Below are 17,149 nucleotides of genomic sequence, written 5' to 3'. Positions count from 1 at the left end.
AGCCACTCCTTAGCATTGGCCAAGGTTAGGAGGCTCTGCAGCACCATGAGACCTACCTGCACGCCCCGTGGGCATGGGTATGAGGGTGCTGGAGGGGCTGCGCTCAGAGAGGCCAAGTCTCAAGCTAGAGAGTTTCCAGGACATAGTGAAGAGCAAGTCCATGATCTATATAATGAGACCTGTGGGGTTTCCTGGAAACCTCCCACCACCATGATGTCCTCTGACATCCCCACCTCCTTGAAGACTCCTTTCCCACTGACCCAGTGACCCCCAGCCCATCACTGTGCAGGACTGAACCCCCTCCCCTGGGTGAGTGGGGAACAGCAGGCTGGACTCTCAAAAGCAGGGACAAGGTGAGCCAAGGAATCAGAACTGGGGAGCAGATAGAAGCCGAAGAGATGAGAGTGATTAAGAGGGTGGGTGTGAGGTTTGGGCAGGGCTGGAGCCACCTGTACTATCCTTCGCTCAGCTTGGGCCTGGCTTGTCCACCTGCTCACGCCTTCCCTGTGAAAGGTGCATCACTGTCTCTAGAGCTTGCTCCCAGACCTCCTGCCTGGACCGCTGCAGTACTCCCTAATTGGTCTCTGTCTCTCTCCTCCAAGCCACCCGCACGCTGCTGCCACCACTGCAGCCAGAGTAATCTTCTTAACACACAGCTTTGCACATCTCCTCCCTCCCCCTAAAAGCCTCAAAGGCAGCATCCTGAGCAGAGGCAGGTCCAGCCCAAGTCTTGGACTGGAATCAAGGCCACTCTGCCTGGGCCCTGCCAACCTCGCAGCCTCATCCCCCACTGGCCCCTTCCACCCTCTGATCTGGAGAGACCAGTTGATTCTTGGTCCCTGAGTATGCCCAGCATGTTCCTGTCTCTGAGCCTTTGCTCTTGCTGTCCCCAGTGGGGTGCCCTCCATTGGTGTTCTCCTGCTTCCTCCTCCCCACTGGCCCCCTGACCTCTCCTGCCTTTGGCCCCCAGCTTGATGTTTAGCCGCAGCCTTGCAAGCACCCTGTCCTGCCACGTGTAAGGCCTATCCCTTCCCCCTCCCCCGCCCCCAGCTTCCACCGTCAGCATCCACAGAGCCCTTGTGCTTGGCCTTGGGCTGGAGTTTTCACCGGCTTGACCTCCTTTGTTTTGCAGAACAGCCTCACTACAGAGGTGGTGTTAATTCATTTTACAGAAGAGGGTGCTGGGGATCAGAGAGGTTAAGGCACTTGCCTGAGGCCACACAGGTGGGCAGTCCTCCTTTGATCAGGTTCAAACCTCCTCCCTTTGAATTGCCAGCGCTCTGTACACAGTGGGCACTTTAAGGGTTAGTTGACATGAAGCTATGGGTTTCAGGGAAGTCCTGGTGGTGCTAGGGAGTATTCAGCAGTCCACCTGGGACCTCAGTTGCTCCAAGGTGACAGTCTGGTGGGGAGGTGCTGGTAGTTAGCATCTACAGGGAGAAGAGGTCTGGGGCCTCCAGTGGGCCTCAACTCAGAGACCCCTCCTCTGGATCTGGATGCCTATGAATGGAGGCGGGGGGGGGGGGATGTATCTAGACCTTAGTGGGGACTTCCTGGCAGCAGGGGGCGCCAGTGAGGGTGAGGCATGGTCATCGGGCTTGTGCACCTTCTGCGAGAGTTATGTCTTCAGTGTGGAGAGGGTCCAAAGGCAAACATATAGCAGAAAAGCACAGACAGACTTGGCTCTGCACCTTTCTAGATGAGCGATGTGACCTCCATCAAGTTATGACATCTCTCAGAGCCTCAGTTTTCCGGACTGTCTAAGACAGTCACATCCCTCCCTGGTCTTTGGCTGTGAGCAGGGAGGGAATGAAATGCTGGGAGGAAGGTGCTTGGTCCCATGCGGGCCTGTAGCGGGTCCTCTGCAGAAGCTGGCTCCCTCGCCTACTCTTTTGCTGCTGCAGCGGCTGTGATCACGGCTCTGGTCCCTGGGGCAACCATGTTGCTAAGATTGTGTTTCCGTGTCCTTAGCCTGCGTTTGTAGAACGTTCCCAGACTCTGATTTAGTAACTTGGACAGACCTGGCTGTCTAGGGGAGGAGGGCTTTTTCCATGGACCACGGGGGATACCAAAGCCCTGGAAAAGAATAGGCTTGTTGTTGTTGTTGCTGTTAGGTGCCTTTGAGTTGATTTTGCCTTATAGCTGCCCCATGTGACAGAATACATTGCTCCATAGGGCTTCCTAGGTAGTAATCTTGACAGAAGCAGGTCGCCGGGTCTTTCTTCCGCTGAGCTGCATTGCCCCAAAATGTGTGCAGTGAGAATATAAGGAGAGAGAGGGCAGAGCGGCGGGCAGGCCCTCCTTCCCACCTGAGTCAGATGTCCCTGCTTCTCCAGTTTTTGGCGGGCAGGCCCTCCTTCCCACCTGAGTCAGATGTCCCCGCTTCTCCAGTTTCGAGACCCTTGGGGGGTCAGGGCAGGGGCTCTCGCCTTTGCTTACACATACCCTCAACCAGGACCGATGGTGCAGACTGGGGGTGGAGGATGCACCATCCCTCACAGTGAGACTCTCGGTTGGAATATGGGTGCGTGTGTCTGAGTTGCCGGGCACAGGCTGCTGAGAGCACTGTTGCTCTCATTAGGAATTGAGGAAAACTACCTGTCTCCACACACGGAGCAGTAGTTGTGCTTTTAGGACTCACTGATGGAGCAAATGCATTGAGACCAAAAGATGCTATGGTTTTAGCTACTTAAAAAAAAAAAAAATCCTCATTAATTTTTAAAAGCTTTTTTTCTGAGGCATAATTTACATGCCATACAATCAGCCCATTGTAAATGAACAACAACTATGCTTTCAAATCAATTTGTTCTTTATTCATCACATCTATGTTCACTTGGAATATAGTTATTTGTACACCTAGAAGACATACTGTGTATTCAATCCACCCATGTGCGCAGGTTCACAATCCACCCATGTGTACAGGCCCCTCAAAGTCACTCAAGAGTTGGGTTCCAATCCTGCCTGTCTGTTATTGTTGGAGCAGTCTCTGGGTGGCACAAACGGTTAAGCATTTGGCTACAAACTGAAAGGTTGGCAGTTCAAACCCACCCAGAGGCACCTTGGAAGAAGGGCTTGGTGATCTACTTCCAAAAGGTCACAGCCTTGAAAACCCTACAGCGCAGTTCTACTGACATGCATGGGGTCGCCATGACTTGGAATCGACTTGCAGACTGGCTTGATTATTATTGTTGGAATCAGAGCGATGTGGAACTGGGTTCCACATCCTATTCTGTGACCTTGAACCAGTCATGCACCCTCTCTTGACCTCTTTTCCTCATCCGTAAAATGTCGTGTGGACAGAATGAGGCGATGTGCATGATGGGCTGAGACCCCGGGGCTGAGACTGCACCCGTGTGGTCTGGGCTTCTCATCTTCATCAAACTCAAAGATGGAGAACTGGGCAGGTGGCAGGCTGACAGGGAGGCAGGCTCACTGGCCACCATGCTCCAGTGGACTGGACTTGGGAGCACTTGGGGAACAGACTGGACTTGGGGGATCTGCTTTAGTGGGGAGGGGGTCTAAGCCCTGTGCGTTCAGTGGGCTTTTTTGGTGCTGACAACAGCCCCTTCCTCCCCAGCTGCTTTGTGCTTACACTGGAGGGACTGAAGATTCCATCTCTCTGTGACCTGATTAACTAGGTCAGATGGCGATGTCCCTTCCTGTCCTCACTCCCAATCTACAGAGTAATGGGCTCCGTCCTAGACTGCCCTCCATGACAACCACTCTCCCTTTAGACAGCTGGCTCTCAGCCCTGCTTCCACCCTGGCCCTGCCCTCCAGGCCTGCCTGTGGGGAAGAATCCTTTGAGAGCTTATCCTCTTCTGAGTAGCTGTTGATCCTGAGCTCCAAAATACCCCTCACCTGCTAGTTAGTCAGAAGCACCTTCCTTCCAGCTCTCCCTACCCCCCACCCATGCTGGCCACACAGATGGGGGCCATTAGGATCCATTTGGTCTTACCCAAGGTCTGGCTCCATGCTTGGACAACGTACCCAGGCAGCCGGCCAGATGAGGCATCTGGACAACAGGGGAGGAGGGCTGTCTGATGGAATGAGGGCTTCACTGGGTCATTTATTTAACTCAAGCTCCTTGAGCACCTACTGGGGGCCTTGGGCTTTTGGTTTGTCAAGGTGCCCCATCCACTGAGCCAACCATATCTCACCCTGTACCCCAGCCCTCAGCCTGGTAATACCCCTCCCTTCTCCCCAAACCAGGCACATTCCTGGGCCCAGCCTTTACCCATGCCATCCCCTCCACAGGTGATGCCTTCCCCTCCCTCTGCCTGGAGAGACCCCTCCTCATCCAGCTGAGCTCATTTCAAGTGCTGCCTCCCAACTAGGCCTTTCCCAGTGCCTTCACCCCTCACCTTCTCTCCCCTGAACTCCTGTATTTACTGCCTGGATCATTTATTTGGGCACTGAGAAGTCTAAGGCCTCTTGTGGTTATTCAGCTGTTTTGTGTGTGTACAACCTGTTTCCAGCTAGACGCTGAGCTCCTGGGAGGCAGGGAGCGTGGTTGGCATTTTTTTTTTTTTTTTCTTGTAACTCCTTTAATACCTGGTGCATTGCTATGTGTACAGTAACACGTTGCCCTTGAGTTGATTCTGATTCATGGTGACCCCACGTGTTCCTGGATAGAACCGCACCATAGGGTTTTCTTGGCTGTAATTGTCAGAAGTGGATTGCTAGGCCTTTCTTCTGCAGCACCGCTAGGTGGGTTTGAACCTCCAGCCTTTCCGTTAGTAGTTGAGCGTAAACTGCTCTCACCACCCAGGAACAACTGCTAGGCCTACGGTAAGCAGACGCCATGGAGTCAATCCCGGCTCACGGTGACCCCATGTGTGTCAGAGTAGAACTGTGCTCCGCAGGGTTTTCAGTGGTTGATTTCCAGATATAGATCACCAGGGCTTTCTTCCGTGGCACCTGAGTGGACCCAACTCGAACCAACAGCACATAGTAGGGGTTTTTTTTGAATACTGAAAGGAGGAGTGAGGGAGGTGACGAGTGAGTGGGAATAGCAGTTGAGACAGGGTTTGTCATTAGATCTTCTGATGACCTCTCTAGGATATGTCCTTGGTCCCAATCCCAACTCTCTGATAGGAGCATAAAAGTCATTACTTCCAGTGTTTTATATTTGGCAAGAGAGGTTGAGAATCTTGCTGAAGTTCACACAACGAGCTGATAGAACAGGCTGGGAATTGACCTAGGCATCCCAGTCTCAGCCTGAGGCTCCAGGCGCCTCAGCCTCTGTGACAACCCTCCTTGGGGTGTCCCTTCTGCCTGCCGGCATGAGCATGATGGCGAGTGTGTGTGTGCATGTTTGTGTGTGTGTGTGTGTGTCTGGAAGGAGGCAAGCAGAGCCGACAGTTGTCCAGGAGAAGGCTGCCAAGTCCACAGAGTAATTGTAGAACACGTGTGACTTTGTGTGTGGCTAAGGGGTGGGGTATGCTGGCCGGGGGCCCCCTGAGCTGGCCTGGCAGCACCGGCCAGGATGGGTCTCAGAGTTCCCAACAGGAAGTAGGGCAGAACCCACAGCACAGGCCCCAAGGAGCCTGGGCCCCAGGATCTGAGACCCAGATCTGGGGAAGGGGAAGGGGTTACAGGTTCCATGTGGTCGCTTCCTGGGGTGGCTGCTGTGCTTTGCCTCACTGGCCCTTTGGGGGACAGTCCTCCCCAGGAGCCTTAGCATCAGCTATAGTCTCTTCCTCCTGCGAGCTTGCTGCTTCTGCCCCTCCTGTCCCTGTGGCCCCACGTTTGGGAGGATTGGGTGGAGGGGCTCAGGGACAAGCTGCGACTGCTTCACACCCACCCCCCGCCTCCAGCCTGAGGAGCTCACCAACGCACTGGAAATCAGCAACATCGTCTTCACCAGCCTCTTTGCCCTGGAGATGCTGCTGAAGCTGCTTGTGTATGGGCCCTTTGGCTACATCAAGAATCCCTACAACATCTTCGATGGCGTCATCGTTGTCATCAGGTAGGACTGTCCCTCCCCTGCCTCTCAACTGAGGCCCAAGAATGCCAACAAGGGTAGCTTGGGGTGAGGAGCCACTCAGCCTATGCCTCTGGGGTGGAAGAACTAGAGTCAGGCCCCACGACCCCAGAGGACCTGCCACTCCCCCAGCAGGAGGGAGACCCTCTGTCCCCATGCTTTACTCCATCCTCTCCCTTGGCCTGGCCTTGCTTATCTGGAAATGGGCTCCCATCTCCTTTGGCCAGGCCCCTCTTCAGTCTCCTCTCCCCACCTCTATCCTTTGCCCTTGACACGGTCCTGGCCTGCGGTGGGTGAGGACTGGGGAGTCGGCTTTGGGGAGGAGTCAGAAGTGGGATGAGGTGCAGCCAGCTGTCCCTGCTTACAAAGTGCCTGGAAACCATCTCAGACGCCGGCAACTCGCTTTAGGTTTTCCAAGACCTTGGGAAGCTGCTCTGTCCCCCCAGGCCTGGGGCCAAGAGAACTGCTTTATTGCTTTCTGGAATTGGCTTTAGATTTCATTAGAAGAGAACAAAGCAAATATTCCATAGCTTGATGCTGTTGCGTTGGCCGGGTTTAGGGAGAGGGTGTCTGCTGCCAGGATGTGACCCCTGGCGGGAGCGGAGAGTGGGGTGGACTGGGCTGTTCCTCAGATCCTCGGCAGCTCAGGGGCTCCTGCCTGGAGGCCAGAGGGCCATGTGGGCCCCATTTTCTCACGCGGGGAGGCCAGTCCAAGCCCTCAGGTGCTGCTGAGTCCTCCCAAAGAGGAGGGCAGGCTGCAGAGGCCGTGGGCTCAGGCTCCCTGCCCCCTTGCAGTGTCTGGGAGATCGTAGGCCAGCAGGGGGGTGGCCTGTCGGTGCTGCGGACCTTCCGCCTGATGCGGGTGCTGAAGCTGGTGCGGTTCCTGCCGGCGCTGCAGCGGCAGCTCGTGGTGCTCATGAAGACCATGGACAACGTGGCCACCTTCTGCATGCTACTCATGCTCTTCATCTTCATCTTCAGGTGAGGGTGGCGCAGCTCCGGTGCTGGCTGGGAAATGGGCCAGGCTGGGGGCCGAAGGGCCTGCGGGGCAGGGAGTGCTGGCGCCCTGACCCCCCACCTGGGGCCCTGTGTCTTCAGCATCCTGGGCATGCATCTCTTCGGCTGTAAATTCGCGTCTGAGAGGGATGGGGACACGCTGCCAGACCGGAAGAATTTTGACTCCCTGCTCTGGGCCATCGTGACAGTCTTCCAGGTGCAAAGAGGGTAACAGAGCAGGTTGGCAAGGGGTGCCCCTGGTCAGGCCCTGATTCCTGTCCTCTGGCCCCGCCCCACTTTTTCCCCTGCAGATCCTGACCCAGGAGGACTGGAACAAGGTCCTTTACAACGGAATGGCCTCCACGTCGTCCTGGGCTGCCCTTTACTTCATCGCCCTCATGACCTTTGGCAACTATGTGCTCTTTAACCTGCTCGTCGCCATTCTAGTGGAGGGCTTCCAGGCGGAGGTAACCTCCTGCCCTGCCCTGCCCACCCTCACCCTGCCTGAAACAGTCTTATTTCCAGAAGGATTCGGCTGCCTAACTTGAGTCCCCTCTGCTGCCAAGTCATGGGGGCCTGTGAAGTCTCACATGAAGCATTCTTCAGACTAAGCCGAGTGGACGAGGGATGGGAGGCTGCAGCTCTCATGCGGACCCTCATCCCTTGGGAGACAGGGCAGTTGTCTGGGGTCTCTGGGTCGAGGGTTACATGCTGGGCGGGCCTTTCCTGTTAAGTCAGCCAAGATTAGTGCTGGGGTGCACAGTGCAGCTGCTCTCTGAGCAAGTGAATTCTCTGGGACATTGGAGGGGACCCATCTGAGCCAGGGGGTGGGGATGGCTTGTGTGCAAGTCATCTGTGCTCTGGCCCAGCTGATAAAGATGCCACCGGGGCCTGGGTAGGGCTGAGCTGCCCGGGGTGAGAAATGAGCCCAATTAGCTGCAGGCATGGCAGAGATGAGCATCCTATTTCCAGCCCCAGGCTCCATCACCTTTGTCACAGGCAGCGTCATCAATTAATATTGATTTACATCGATCCTGCCCTGGCGGTGCCAGGGTGCAGCCTCTGTGTAATGGACTGTACCCCTCTCCTCAGCTCTGCCTCTCCTTCCCCCAGCCCACAGGCCCACCCCAGCCCCCCATTGCCTCTCACAGGGCAGGTTGACCCAACCTAGAAACACTCCAGATTGGGCATGGAGAAGCTCTTGGTCCAGTTCTCTCTGGGTGACCCGGATGGAAACTCCCGCTGCGGCCTGCTCTATAAATACCCAGCACACGGTGGAAAAACAAAAATCTATTTTCCGACTCCTTTCCTAGCCCTGCAAGGGAGGGCTGTTCCCGTGGGCAGGGCTGGGCTGGTGGGGTGCGGGTATGTCTGTCCCACACCGGCCTTTCTCCCACTTCCGTTTTAATTCTGTATTTATCCATTATTGCATTTCCTTTCACTGTGAGGACAGCCTGTGGGGGTATCACAGCCTGCATGTGGTGATAGCTGGGCCTCCTGCAGGGAGGAGGGATGTTGGCACCCTCCCTGGGATGGGACATTTACTTGGGGTTTTCTGGGCCTGAAGGTTAAGGGGTACTACGCTGGTCGGATAAAAGCCAGGGTCTCTGTGGAGATCCACCGCTCAGCTGCTGCCCTCTGCCAGTGGAAGGAGGATTCAGGTGGGGGTAGGAGTCTTCCAGCCCCTTCCAAAGCGCAGCTCTTGACGGCTAAGGCTTCCTCAGAAAAATTCCTGTGGAACTCTATGGTGGGAAATGGAAATCTACCTGAGCCTGTCCCTTCCCCTCACTGGCCGTTCAGCCAGGGTAGTGTGGTCCTCAGTCATCCTGGAGGTGTCCAGTGCAGACAGCCCCCTCCCCACCCCTCAGCCCTGCCAGAAAACACCTTGTTAAATTGGGTGCAGCTGAGCTGGCCCTGGTTGCTAGGCAGCAGCCAAGTCTGAGTGTGGGAATGGAGAACTGGCTGGCCGTCTGGCCTGGCCTGGTCACTCTGGCTCTGCTAGGGGCATATGGGCTGCCCCAGCCTGAAGGGCAGCCACATCCTCTTAAGCCTTCTGAGTATAAGTGGCTGTGGAGCAGGGGTCTCAGGCATGGGGTCATGGGGTGTAATGCTTCCAGCGGGTGGGCTGGAGAAGGGATTTCAGGATCAATTCCCTCTCCGTGGGGTGGGCAGCAGCCAGGGCCTGAGTGTCCATGTGAGGAGCTGGACCAGCTACTCCTGTGACCTGCCTGTGATGGGCCAACCATGCCTGGGCAGGAGCGATAGTCACCTCCAGCGGCACCTGTCCCTTCCTCTGTGGAGTTTCATGGGGGCCAAGCACTGGTTCTCAGGGATGCCCCATTGTCTGAAAGGGAAGGCTGGTTTTGCTGTTTTTTTTTTTTTTTCCCCACAAATGAGACACCCTACTTCAGTGGAGGAATTGGCTGCCCCTATTTTGTTGGCTTCTACCAGCAGGAGGGCTCAAGGGATGCCCCCCTGCTGGCCTGGCTACTCTGCCAAGAGGTAGAAGGAGGTGGTGCAGGGGCGGGGCTTGTTCAGCTGTTGATTTCCTGATGGCAGGGGGCAGTGCCCTGAATCCCTGTATATTTATCATGCACACACTTAATTAAATGAACAGGCAGCAGGCCCAGTGTGAGGCCATTAATTGATATTAAACAACATCATCGCCTTCATCCCAGTGTTGCTTGTCACACGTCATCGCAAACGCATCAGCCGGACCAACCGTGATTTGAAGGGATGTAGGCCGAGCCTGTGAGAAGTGATGAGGCCTGTTGTCACTTCCTCCCCAGCTTCCAACTTTCATCCACTCCTCCCTCCCATCTTTCCTGCCCATTTCCAAGGCCATTGCCTCAGTGCCAAGGATAGGTGAGCTGTATCCCAGGCTGGATATGGGGTCGAGTCCCAGACCCACCACCTCTTGCTCTGTGTGACCTGGGGCAGTTTCCTGAACTTCTCTGAACCTCAGATGCCTCACCTGTAAGATGGTCGTGGTAGTACCTGCTTTCTCCCTTGTGAGGATGTAAACTAGCTTTAGTGGAGCAGCTGGTGCCATGCTTGGCACGCCCTCCATGCATGGCAGCTATTATGATCAGGCCACTGGGGGGCTCCATTGCCTTTTCTGCCCTGTCCCCCATCTCTGTGGCCTCTGCCCTCACCCTCCAGAATCATTCTGGCCTGAGGGCCTGGGGCTGAATTCTAGAAGGCCTTCCCATTCTGTTCCTCGCTTCCTGTTTCTCTCATTTCCCTGCTGTTGGGTTTACGCCCCTGCTCATCTCCATCTTTCGAAGCCCATATTGGAAAGCCCGAGCGCCGGTGACAGTGCCCCTCCCCTGCCTCCCCCTTTCCATGTAGGAAATCAGCAAACGGGAAGATGCGAGTGGACAGTTGAGCTGTATTCAGCTGCCTGTCGACTCCCAGGGGGTAGGTACGCAATCCAGAGTCAGCATGCCCCTCTGTGCCCTGTGACCCCTCCACTCCGCCTCCGTGTTTCTGTGCTCGTTGTTCACGCTCAGCTCCTGTGCAACTTGTAGTAGCCGTAATGGTCATTGGTGTTGTGAGGTTTGCTTCGATTTTAAGTCCCTTCCCCCTTGAGGACATGGAAGAGGGGGCCTCCTTGTTTCTGCCCATCCACCTACAAAGGGCACCATTGCCCCCGTCAGACCAGTAGGTTGGCCAGAAAAGGAAGGGACTTAGAATCCTGTGTGTGTATGTGTGGCGTCTCTGCTGGGTCCTGGAGGAGTCTGAGACATCAGGCCTCAGTGAAGGAAAGACCAGTGGCTGCAGACCTGCTCACCATTCTCTCCTCCGTTTGCCCTTTGCCCCTTGCCCTGAGCCCCTGTTGGAGACCCCACAGGCTGCCTCAGCTCAGGACAAGTCTTTGGAGGATGTAGGGACGAGGTGTGGCTCTTGCCAGAAAGTACCAAAATTTTAAATCACTTCTGAGTCTCTGGCCTTTTAACCACCCAGGAGGTCCAAGCAGGTATATCAGGACGCGGTCTTCCTCTGGCCTGCACTTTGAGCCTGTGCCCTGCTCTTTCCTGCACTGGCACTGGAATTTGGGGCAAAGCCAGGATTCCCATGGGACCCCATGGTGCTGCACATCCTGAGCAGCCCCTGGAGATCCCACTTGATAATTAAAGGCCTCGTTAGGGATGTAAACTGAGTTAATGAAAAGGATCCCCTGAGATGCCAATTACGCAATATTGATGTCCTTATCAAAAGTAGCAATCAAGTATTTTTTAATAACTTCTTAAGGAGAAGTGTGTAATTACTGGGGAACCTACTGACCTGCTAAGAAGGAAGAAAAGTCTGTCCCAGAGACAGGGAGAGAGGTAAAAATGGGGCCAGGGGAGGGGGCCGGGAGTTGGGGCAGATGGTGGGAAGGGCAGAGAGACCAAAGTGGTATCCCTGGGCTGAGCCGCTCTGTCTGGGGTCTTTCAATTTCTTTCCAGGGTCCCTGGGTCTGGGGCCTGGGAGAGGGGAGCCATGGAGGGACAGCAAAAGAGCCTCAGTGGCCTTTTGAAATTGAGGCTCTGGTGATCACTTCACTGAGGTCCCCAGCACTCTGGCCTGTGCTGCCTTCTGGCTATCCTTCTGCTTTCAGCCAGCCTTGGCGTCAGTCCCGGCCAGGCTGGTTGGGCTGTGGGCTCTGGGGTTAGCCATGGCCGTCTCTGAGGTGTGGCTGGTGGGACGCAGAGGCGTCGGGGCCCTGGAAGGCCCTGTACCAGTGCATGCTTTGTGCCGTGGTTGCTGGTTCCGTGGCCTATATGTGGTGTGTGCGTGTGAACAGAGGGAGACCTCAGACATTCTGCTGTCCCCCTGCCCCAGCCAGGTCCCTAATTGCCCGCTGCTCCTTGACCCTAGGGAGATGCCACAAAGTCTGAGTCGGAGCCTGATTTCTTCTCGCCAAGCCTCGAAGGCAATGGGGACAGGAAGAAGTGCTTGGCCCGTGAGTACCCGGCCTGGGGGTGTGAGTCATGGGCCTGGGCCGGCTCCAGGGGGACTAGGGGGCTCTCCCTCTCTCCACCTGCAGTGGCGTCCCTGGGAGAGCACCCGGAGCTGCGGAGGAGCTTGTTGCCGCCTCTCATCATCCACACGGCTGCCACGCCCACGTCACTGCCCAAAAGCTCCAGCACTGGCCTGGCGGAGCCCCTGGGCCCTGCCTCCCGCCGCACCAGCAGTAGCTGGTCCGCAGAGCCCGGGGTGGCCCAGGAGATGAAGTCACCGGTAGGGGGGCGCACATGGGCGCCGTGGTGGGATATGTACAGAGGGCAGGAAGAAGAGAGGCTGAAAGGGGGTAGGTCCAAGGGTAGAACCAGGGGCTGGAAGGGGCCTGTGTGTGCCCTGACAAACCCCAGAGGAGTCAGTGAGGCCTGATAATGCAGGCCTGGCAATGCAGACAAGAGGAGAAGCCCTGAACTTGGAGACAAAAGATCAAGGTTCTAATCCTACCTCTTCTGTTCCCAAACTGAAGGACCTCAGGCAAGACTCAACCTCTCTGAGCCTTATCTGTAAAATGCGGGCAGGGGATAGTCCCTACCTCCTTAACCGAAATCAAATAAGTTGCCAATCAAGTTGATTCTGACCCACGTGTGTCAGAGTAGAGCTGTGCTACACAGGTTTTTCAGTGACTGATTTTTTGGACGTATGTCACCACACCTTTCTTCTGAGGTGCCTCTGGATAGACTCAAACCTGCAACCTTTTGGTTAGTAGCCAAGCATGTTAACCATTTGCACCGCACCTAATCATAATAATAGCAAACTCTCATCTCATTATTGACTTTGGACCAGACACAGTTCTAAACGCTGCACCTAAGTGTGCTTGACTCCTTTAATCCTCATGACACCTCTATGAGGTGAGTTTCCTTTTTGTCCCCATTTTATAGTCTGAGTGAAGTGAATTGTGAAGAGATCCATGGCTAGTAGGTGACAGAGCCAGCGTTTTAACCTAGGAGGCTGGTGCCTGAGCCCATGCTATCACCGAGATTTTATACTGACACTCGGCTGATGGTAACACTTCTCTCTTAGCCACTAATGAGGCACAGAGAAGTTCAGTAACTTGCCCAAGGTCACACAGCTGGTTGGGTGAGCCAGAACCTGAACCCAGGCATCTGAGTCCAGGGCTCCTGCTCATGCTTGATGTGGTGCCAGGAAGGCTCACAGGAGATGGGGACACATATGAAGGGATGCAGGGCCACAGGCCTGGCTAAAACCCCCCTCTCTTCTGCTCTCCCTTCAGCCGAGTGCCCGTAGCTCCCCACACAGCCCCTGGAGCGCAGCAAGCAGCTGGACCAGTAGGCGCTCTAGCCGAAACAGCCTTGGTCGTGCCCCAAGCCTGAAGCGGAGGAGCCCGAGTGGGGAGAGGCGGTCCCTATTGTCTGGTGAAGGCCGGGAGAGCCAGGATGAGGAGGACAGCTCAGAAGAGGAGAGGGCTACCCCAGCGGGCAGTAACCGTCGCCATAGGGAGTCACTGGAGCGGGAAGCCAAGGGCTCTTTCGACCTGCCAGATACCCTACAGGTGCCTGGGCTGCACCGCACAGCCAGCGGCCGAAGCTCAGCCTCAGAGCACCAGGACTGCAATGGCAAGTCAGCCCCAGGGTGCCTGGCCCGGGTCCTGCATCCCGATGACCCCCCACTGGATGGGGACGATGCTGATGATGAGGGCAACCTGGTGAGATGCCTGTGGGCACAGTGACCCCTTACCCCTGACTTTGAGAGAGACAGGAGTTGTCCCCACTCAGGGCCAGAGCTGGATAACCCACCCCCAGCTCTCTGTGTCATTCAGGATGCAAAGCAGTTAACATTCCAAGCCCAAGGGACCTCAGTGGGTGCTCAGGCCTGGAAACTGAGCTCCGCACAGCCCCTGTCTCCTCTACCTGTCTTGCCGAGCCAAGGCTTCCTGGTGCTTCTGGGTCTGTGGCTTCGAAGTCCCTGGTGGATATGAATGGTTTTCAGGCAGATGTGTATGAATCTTTCATGGCCCTCCCCCTGTGACTCAGAAAGACCCATCACTCATCTCTCCAAACTGACAGCCCCCTCCCTGTCCCCTGTTCTCATCTCGACCTCATCACGAGCCTCAACTCCACACCCTGTTCTTACCCATTCACATCTCCTCTGGCCCCCTCGCCACCCCCTTTAACCCTGGGGAGAGGGTACAGGGACCCAGGACCTCAGGATTAGCACATGGGAAGAAGGGGCCGGTGTCTCCTTGGCCCAGGTGTGTCTTCAAGCAGGCTGTGATGGGTATAATGTCTGATCATTAATGTGGCTTCCAGCCCCTGCAGGGGAGGGACAGAGCATGGACAGGCAGGGATGGGAAAACTGGAGAGCCGTGGGGTGTGGGAAGTGGGGAGAGTGCAGGGGAGAAGAGGAAGGAGATGAAGGAAGTAGGGATGTTTGGGGAAGGAGAGAGGAGTGGCAAGGCTTCCAGGGAAGTGGGAGATGATTTTAGGAATCAAAGAAGGGAAGGAGGGCAGAGGGCTGGGCCAGAGGTGGGAAAGGATGGATGAGGAGGGAGGGCCCTGGAGCTGTGGAGATGGAGTGAGGGTTTGGGGAATGAAGAGGCCTGGGTCATGCTCGTAACCTCTGTGTTCCTTCCACAGAGCAAAGGGGAACGAATGAGGGCATGGATCCGAGCCCGGCTCCCTGCCTGCTGTCAAGAGCGAGACTCTTGGTCGGCCTACATCTTCCCTCCTCAGTCAAAGTAAGTGAAGGGGGCTCCAACCTACACCCCGGCCTCTCCTCCTCACAAGAAGTTATCCGGGTAGGGGCAGGGAAGCTAGAAGTGGTCCCCCTAGGTGCAGTGTGTGTGTGTGAAGGGCCTGGGTGTCAGGGGGTCACGGCTGGGGGGATCCAGGCCGGGTAGGAGGCTTCCCGCGATGCCGCTCACTGCCACCCCGCCCTGCCTCCCCCTCTCAGCCTTTGCCTCTGTTCCGGAGCAGGTTCCGCCTCCTGTGTCACCGGATCATCACTCACAAGATGTTCGACCATGTGGTCCTCATCATCATCTTCCTCAACTGTATCACCATCGCCATGGAGCGCCCCCAAATCGACCCCCACAGCGCTGTGAGTCACCGGCACTGTATGCATTGTGACTGCTGAGTGCCTACTCTGTGTGGAAACGGTGCCAGGCCCCTCCTGGGCGTTTGCATTAACATAGCAAGCAAGGGAGGCAAGAGGCCCAGAACCTTCCATGACCTGCCCAGGGTGGCCCAGCCAGAGAGGGAGCCAGGATTCTAGCTTAGGTCTCCCTGACTCCAACCCTTGCCCCTGGCACCCACAGATGCCTCCTGTGTTCCTCCCCTGCCTCAGTTTCCCTTCTGTGATACACCAGCCTGACTGGGGAGTGGGCCCTACCCCTTACCTGGGTGAACACCAAGCCCCACCACATCTCAGGCTATTTACAGCAGGCACGTTCTTGTGAGCAAGAGGCTTGGAGGTCCACATGTGAGTCCCACAGGGGTGACAGGAGCCATGAGATGAGGGACAGAGAGAGGTTTGGTCCTACACGGGCTGAGCCATTGATCCTTCCAGGTCACAGACAAGTCAGTTTTCAGGAGCCTTCTGCTTGGCTGTGACCTGTCAGTCCTTCTCAGAGGAGAGGAAAGGCCGGAGGCCCAAGTACCTGACAAACCGCTCAAGAGCCTCACCTCTTTGGGATGGGCCCAGCTGGTTCCGGGGGCCTGTGCCTCTCCAGCCTAGCATCAGAAGCTCCTCCCCCTTGGCAGCGATTCGGGTCCTAACAGGGTGGGTGGGGTGCCTCTGTTTCCCCTCATGGCTTTTGTACCCTTGCTTGGGGGTTGCTAGAGGTGCCCTCCTTGCTGCGGCCCACGCCACTGTTTAGATTTAAATGCCGCCACAGCATCTGTTTTCCGTTAGGGTGGGCTCCAGGCGGGTCAGGGTGGGGATGGAGGGAGCCTGAGGAATGGAGGGCCGACCCAGGAATAAGTGGCCGAGGAAGCTCCGTGCTGGAACACCCCCCCCCATCCCGCCCCACCCACAGGCTGCCAAGGGCTGCTGAGCTGGGGTCTGGGTGTCACAGGAGCAAGGTGGCTGGTAGCACTCACACCCTGGCATCTCCTGCCCGAGGCCCTGCTGCAGAGCCTCCGTCACTGTCTCCCCCTTCTCTCCTCACCTTCCCACCCAGCTCTTCTGTCTCTGGCACTGTCATAGTGTGGGCTTCTCTCTCCCCTTTCTGTATGTCTCACTCCCTCAGACACTCCTGCTCTGCCTGCTGCTTCTCTCTCTCTATGTACCCACCTCTCCATACCCCTCTCTCTCTATCCCTCTCTCTCTGTACCCCCCTCTGTACTCCCCATTTCTGTACCCCCTTTCTCTGTACCCCTCTTTCTCTATACCCCCTTCTGTCTGTGCCCACCTCTCTGTAGCCCCCTGTCTCTCTATACCCTTCTCTTGGTCACCCAGAGATGGACTTAGCCCTCAGATCTCAGGGGACTGGGTGGCATTCGTCTGACCTGTCCCAGCCCATGCCTAAGTATGGTGCCTGGGGATATACAAGCCATGCTCAGGCCCCCTGCTTGCCCTGCAGGTCCGTTTCTGGGGTACACCTTAGGAAGCAAAGGCATGGGGCAGGGAGGAGGAGAGGAATGGGGTCAGAGACCAAGTTAAATCCTGCCCAGTTTTCAGAAAGGAATCAAGGAGTAAGGCCTGAGACATGTCCTCAAATGACAGCATCGTGGTGGGGGTGACTTCTTCCCCTGGCCACACCGCAGGGGTCTGTTCGGGGTCGGGGGGGGGGGCCTGTGGTGAGGTTGTCCATGGAGGAGCAAGCCAGCCACAGTGGCCTGGCCCTGACTGACGTGTGAGTGTATGCGTGGGTATATGTGTGTTGGGAGGGTGGGAGTTGTCTTCCTGAGTCAAATGTTGGAAGCAGCTTTTGTGTGCAGAGCCAACCTGGCCCAAGGAGGGTGGGGTTTCCTGATGGGCAATACCTGCTTCCTCTCTCTTGCAGGAACGCATCTTTCTGACTCTCTCCAATTATATCTTCACCGCAGTCTTTCTGGCTGAAATGACAGTGAAGGTGATGAGGAGGCAGTGGTGGTTTGGGGCCCTTTAGTTCCTGTGGGGGTGAGGATAGTGGATCTAGCTGAGGGTAGAAGAGGGTGGCCACAAGTGGGAGGCAGGGTCAGGGGCTGGAGGTGAGGGCGGC

General features: G+C 56.3%; 1 protein-coding gene across 5 annotated transcripts in view; it reads left to right on the top strand.

The window, feature by feature from the left end:
• CACNA1G (calcium voltage-gated channel subunit alpha1 G) overlaps positions 1 to 17,149 on the top strand; it is a 70,736-nt gene that overhangs the window by 27,015 nt on the left and 26,572 nt on the right. For 3 of the 5 annotated variants that reach the window (XM_049860405.1, XM_049860403.1, XM_049860408.1), the window contains exons 10-20: positions 5,819 to 5,970; positions 6,781 to 6,966; positions 7,084 to 7,198; positions 7,293 to 7,448; positions 10,333 to 10,401; positions 11,845 to 11,929; positions 12,014 to 12,207; positions 13,220 to 13,651; positions 14,583 to 14,683; positions 14,922 to 15,045; positions 16,952 to 17,020. In XM_049860405.1, coding sequence (XP_049716362.1) covers positions 5,819 to 5,970; positions 6,781 to 6,966; positions 7,084 to 7,198; positions 7,293 to 7,448; positions 10,333 to 10,401; positions 11,845 to 11,929; positions 12,014 to 12,207; positions 13,220 to 13,651; positions 14,583 to 14,683; positions 14,922 to 15,045; positions 16,952 to 17,020 — 1,683 coding nt within the window. The remainder of the gene's footprint in view (positions 1 to 5,818; positions 5,971 to 6,780; positions 6,967 to 7,083; positions 7,199 to 7,292; positions 7,449 to 10,332; positions 10,402 to 11,844; positions 11,930 to 12,013; positions 12,208 to 13,219; positions 13,652 to 14,582; positions 14,684 to 14,921; positions 15,046 to 16,951; positions 17,021 to 17,149) is intronic. The other 2 variants (XM_049860406.1, XM_049860404.1) reach the window with 1 other exon arrangement.

This window comes from Elephas maximus, chromosome 19 (genome assembly GCF_024166365.1).
Source record: "Elephas maximus indicus isolate mEleMax1 chromosome 19, mEleMax1 primary haplotype, whole genome shotgun sequence".
In the NCBI taxonomy this organism is placed as follows: domain Eukaryota; kingdom Metazoa; phylum Chordata; class Mammalia; order Proboscidea; family Elephantidae; genus Elephas; species Elephas maximus.
Note: the sequence above shows the minus strand (reverse complement) of the source record. Positions and strands in the feature narration are given on the sequence as shown.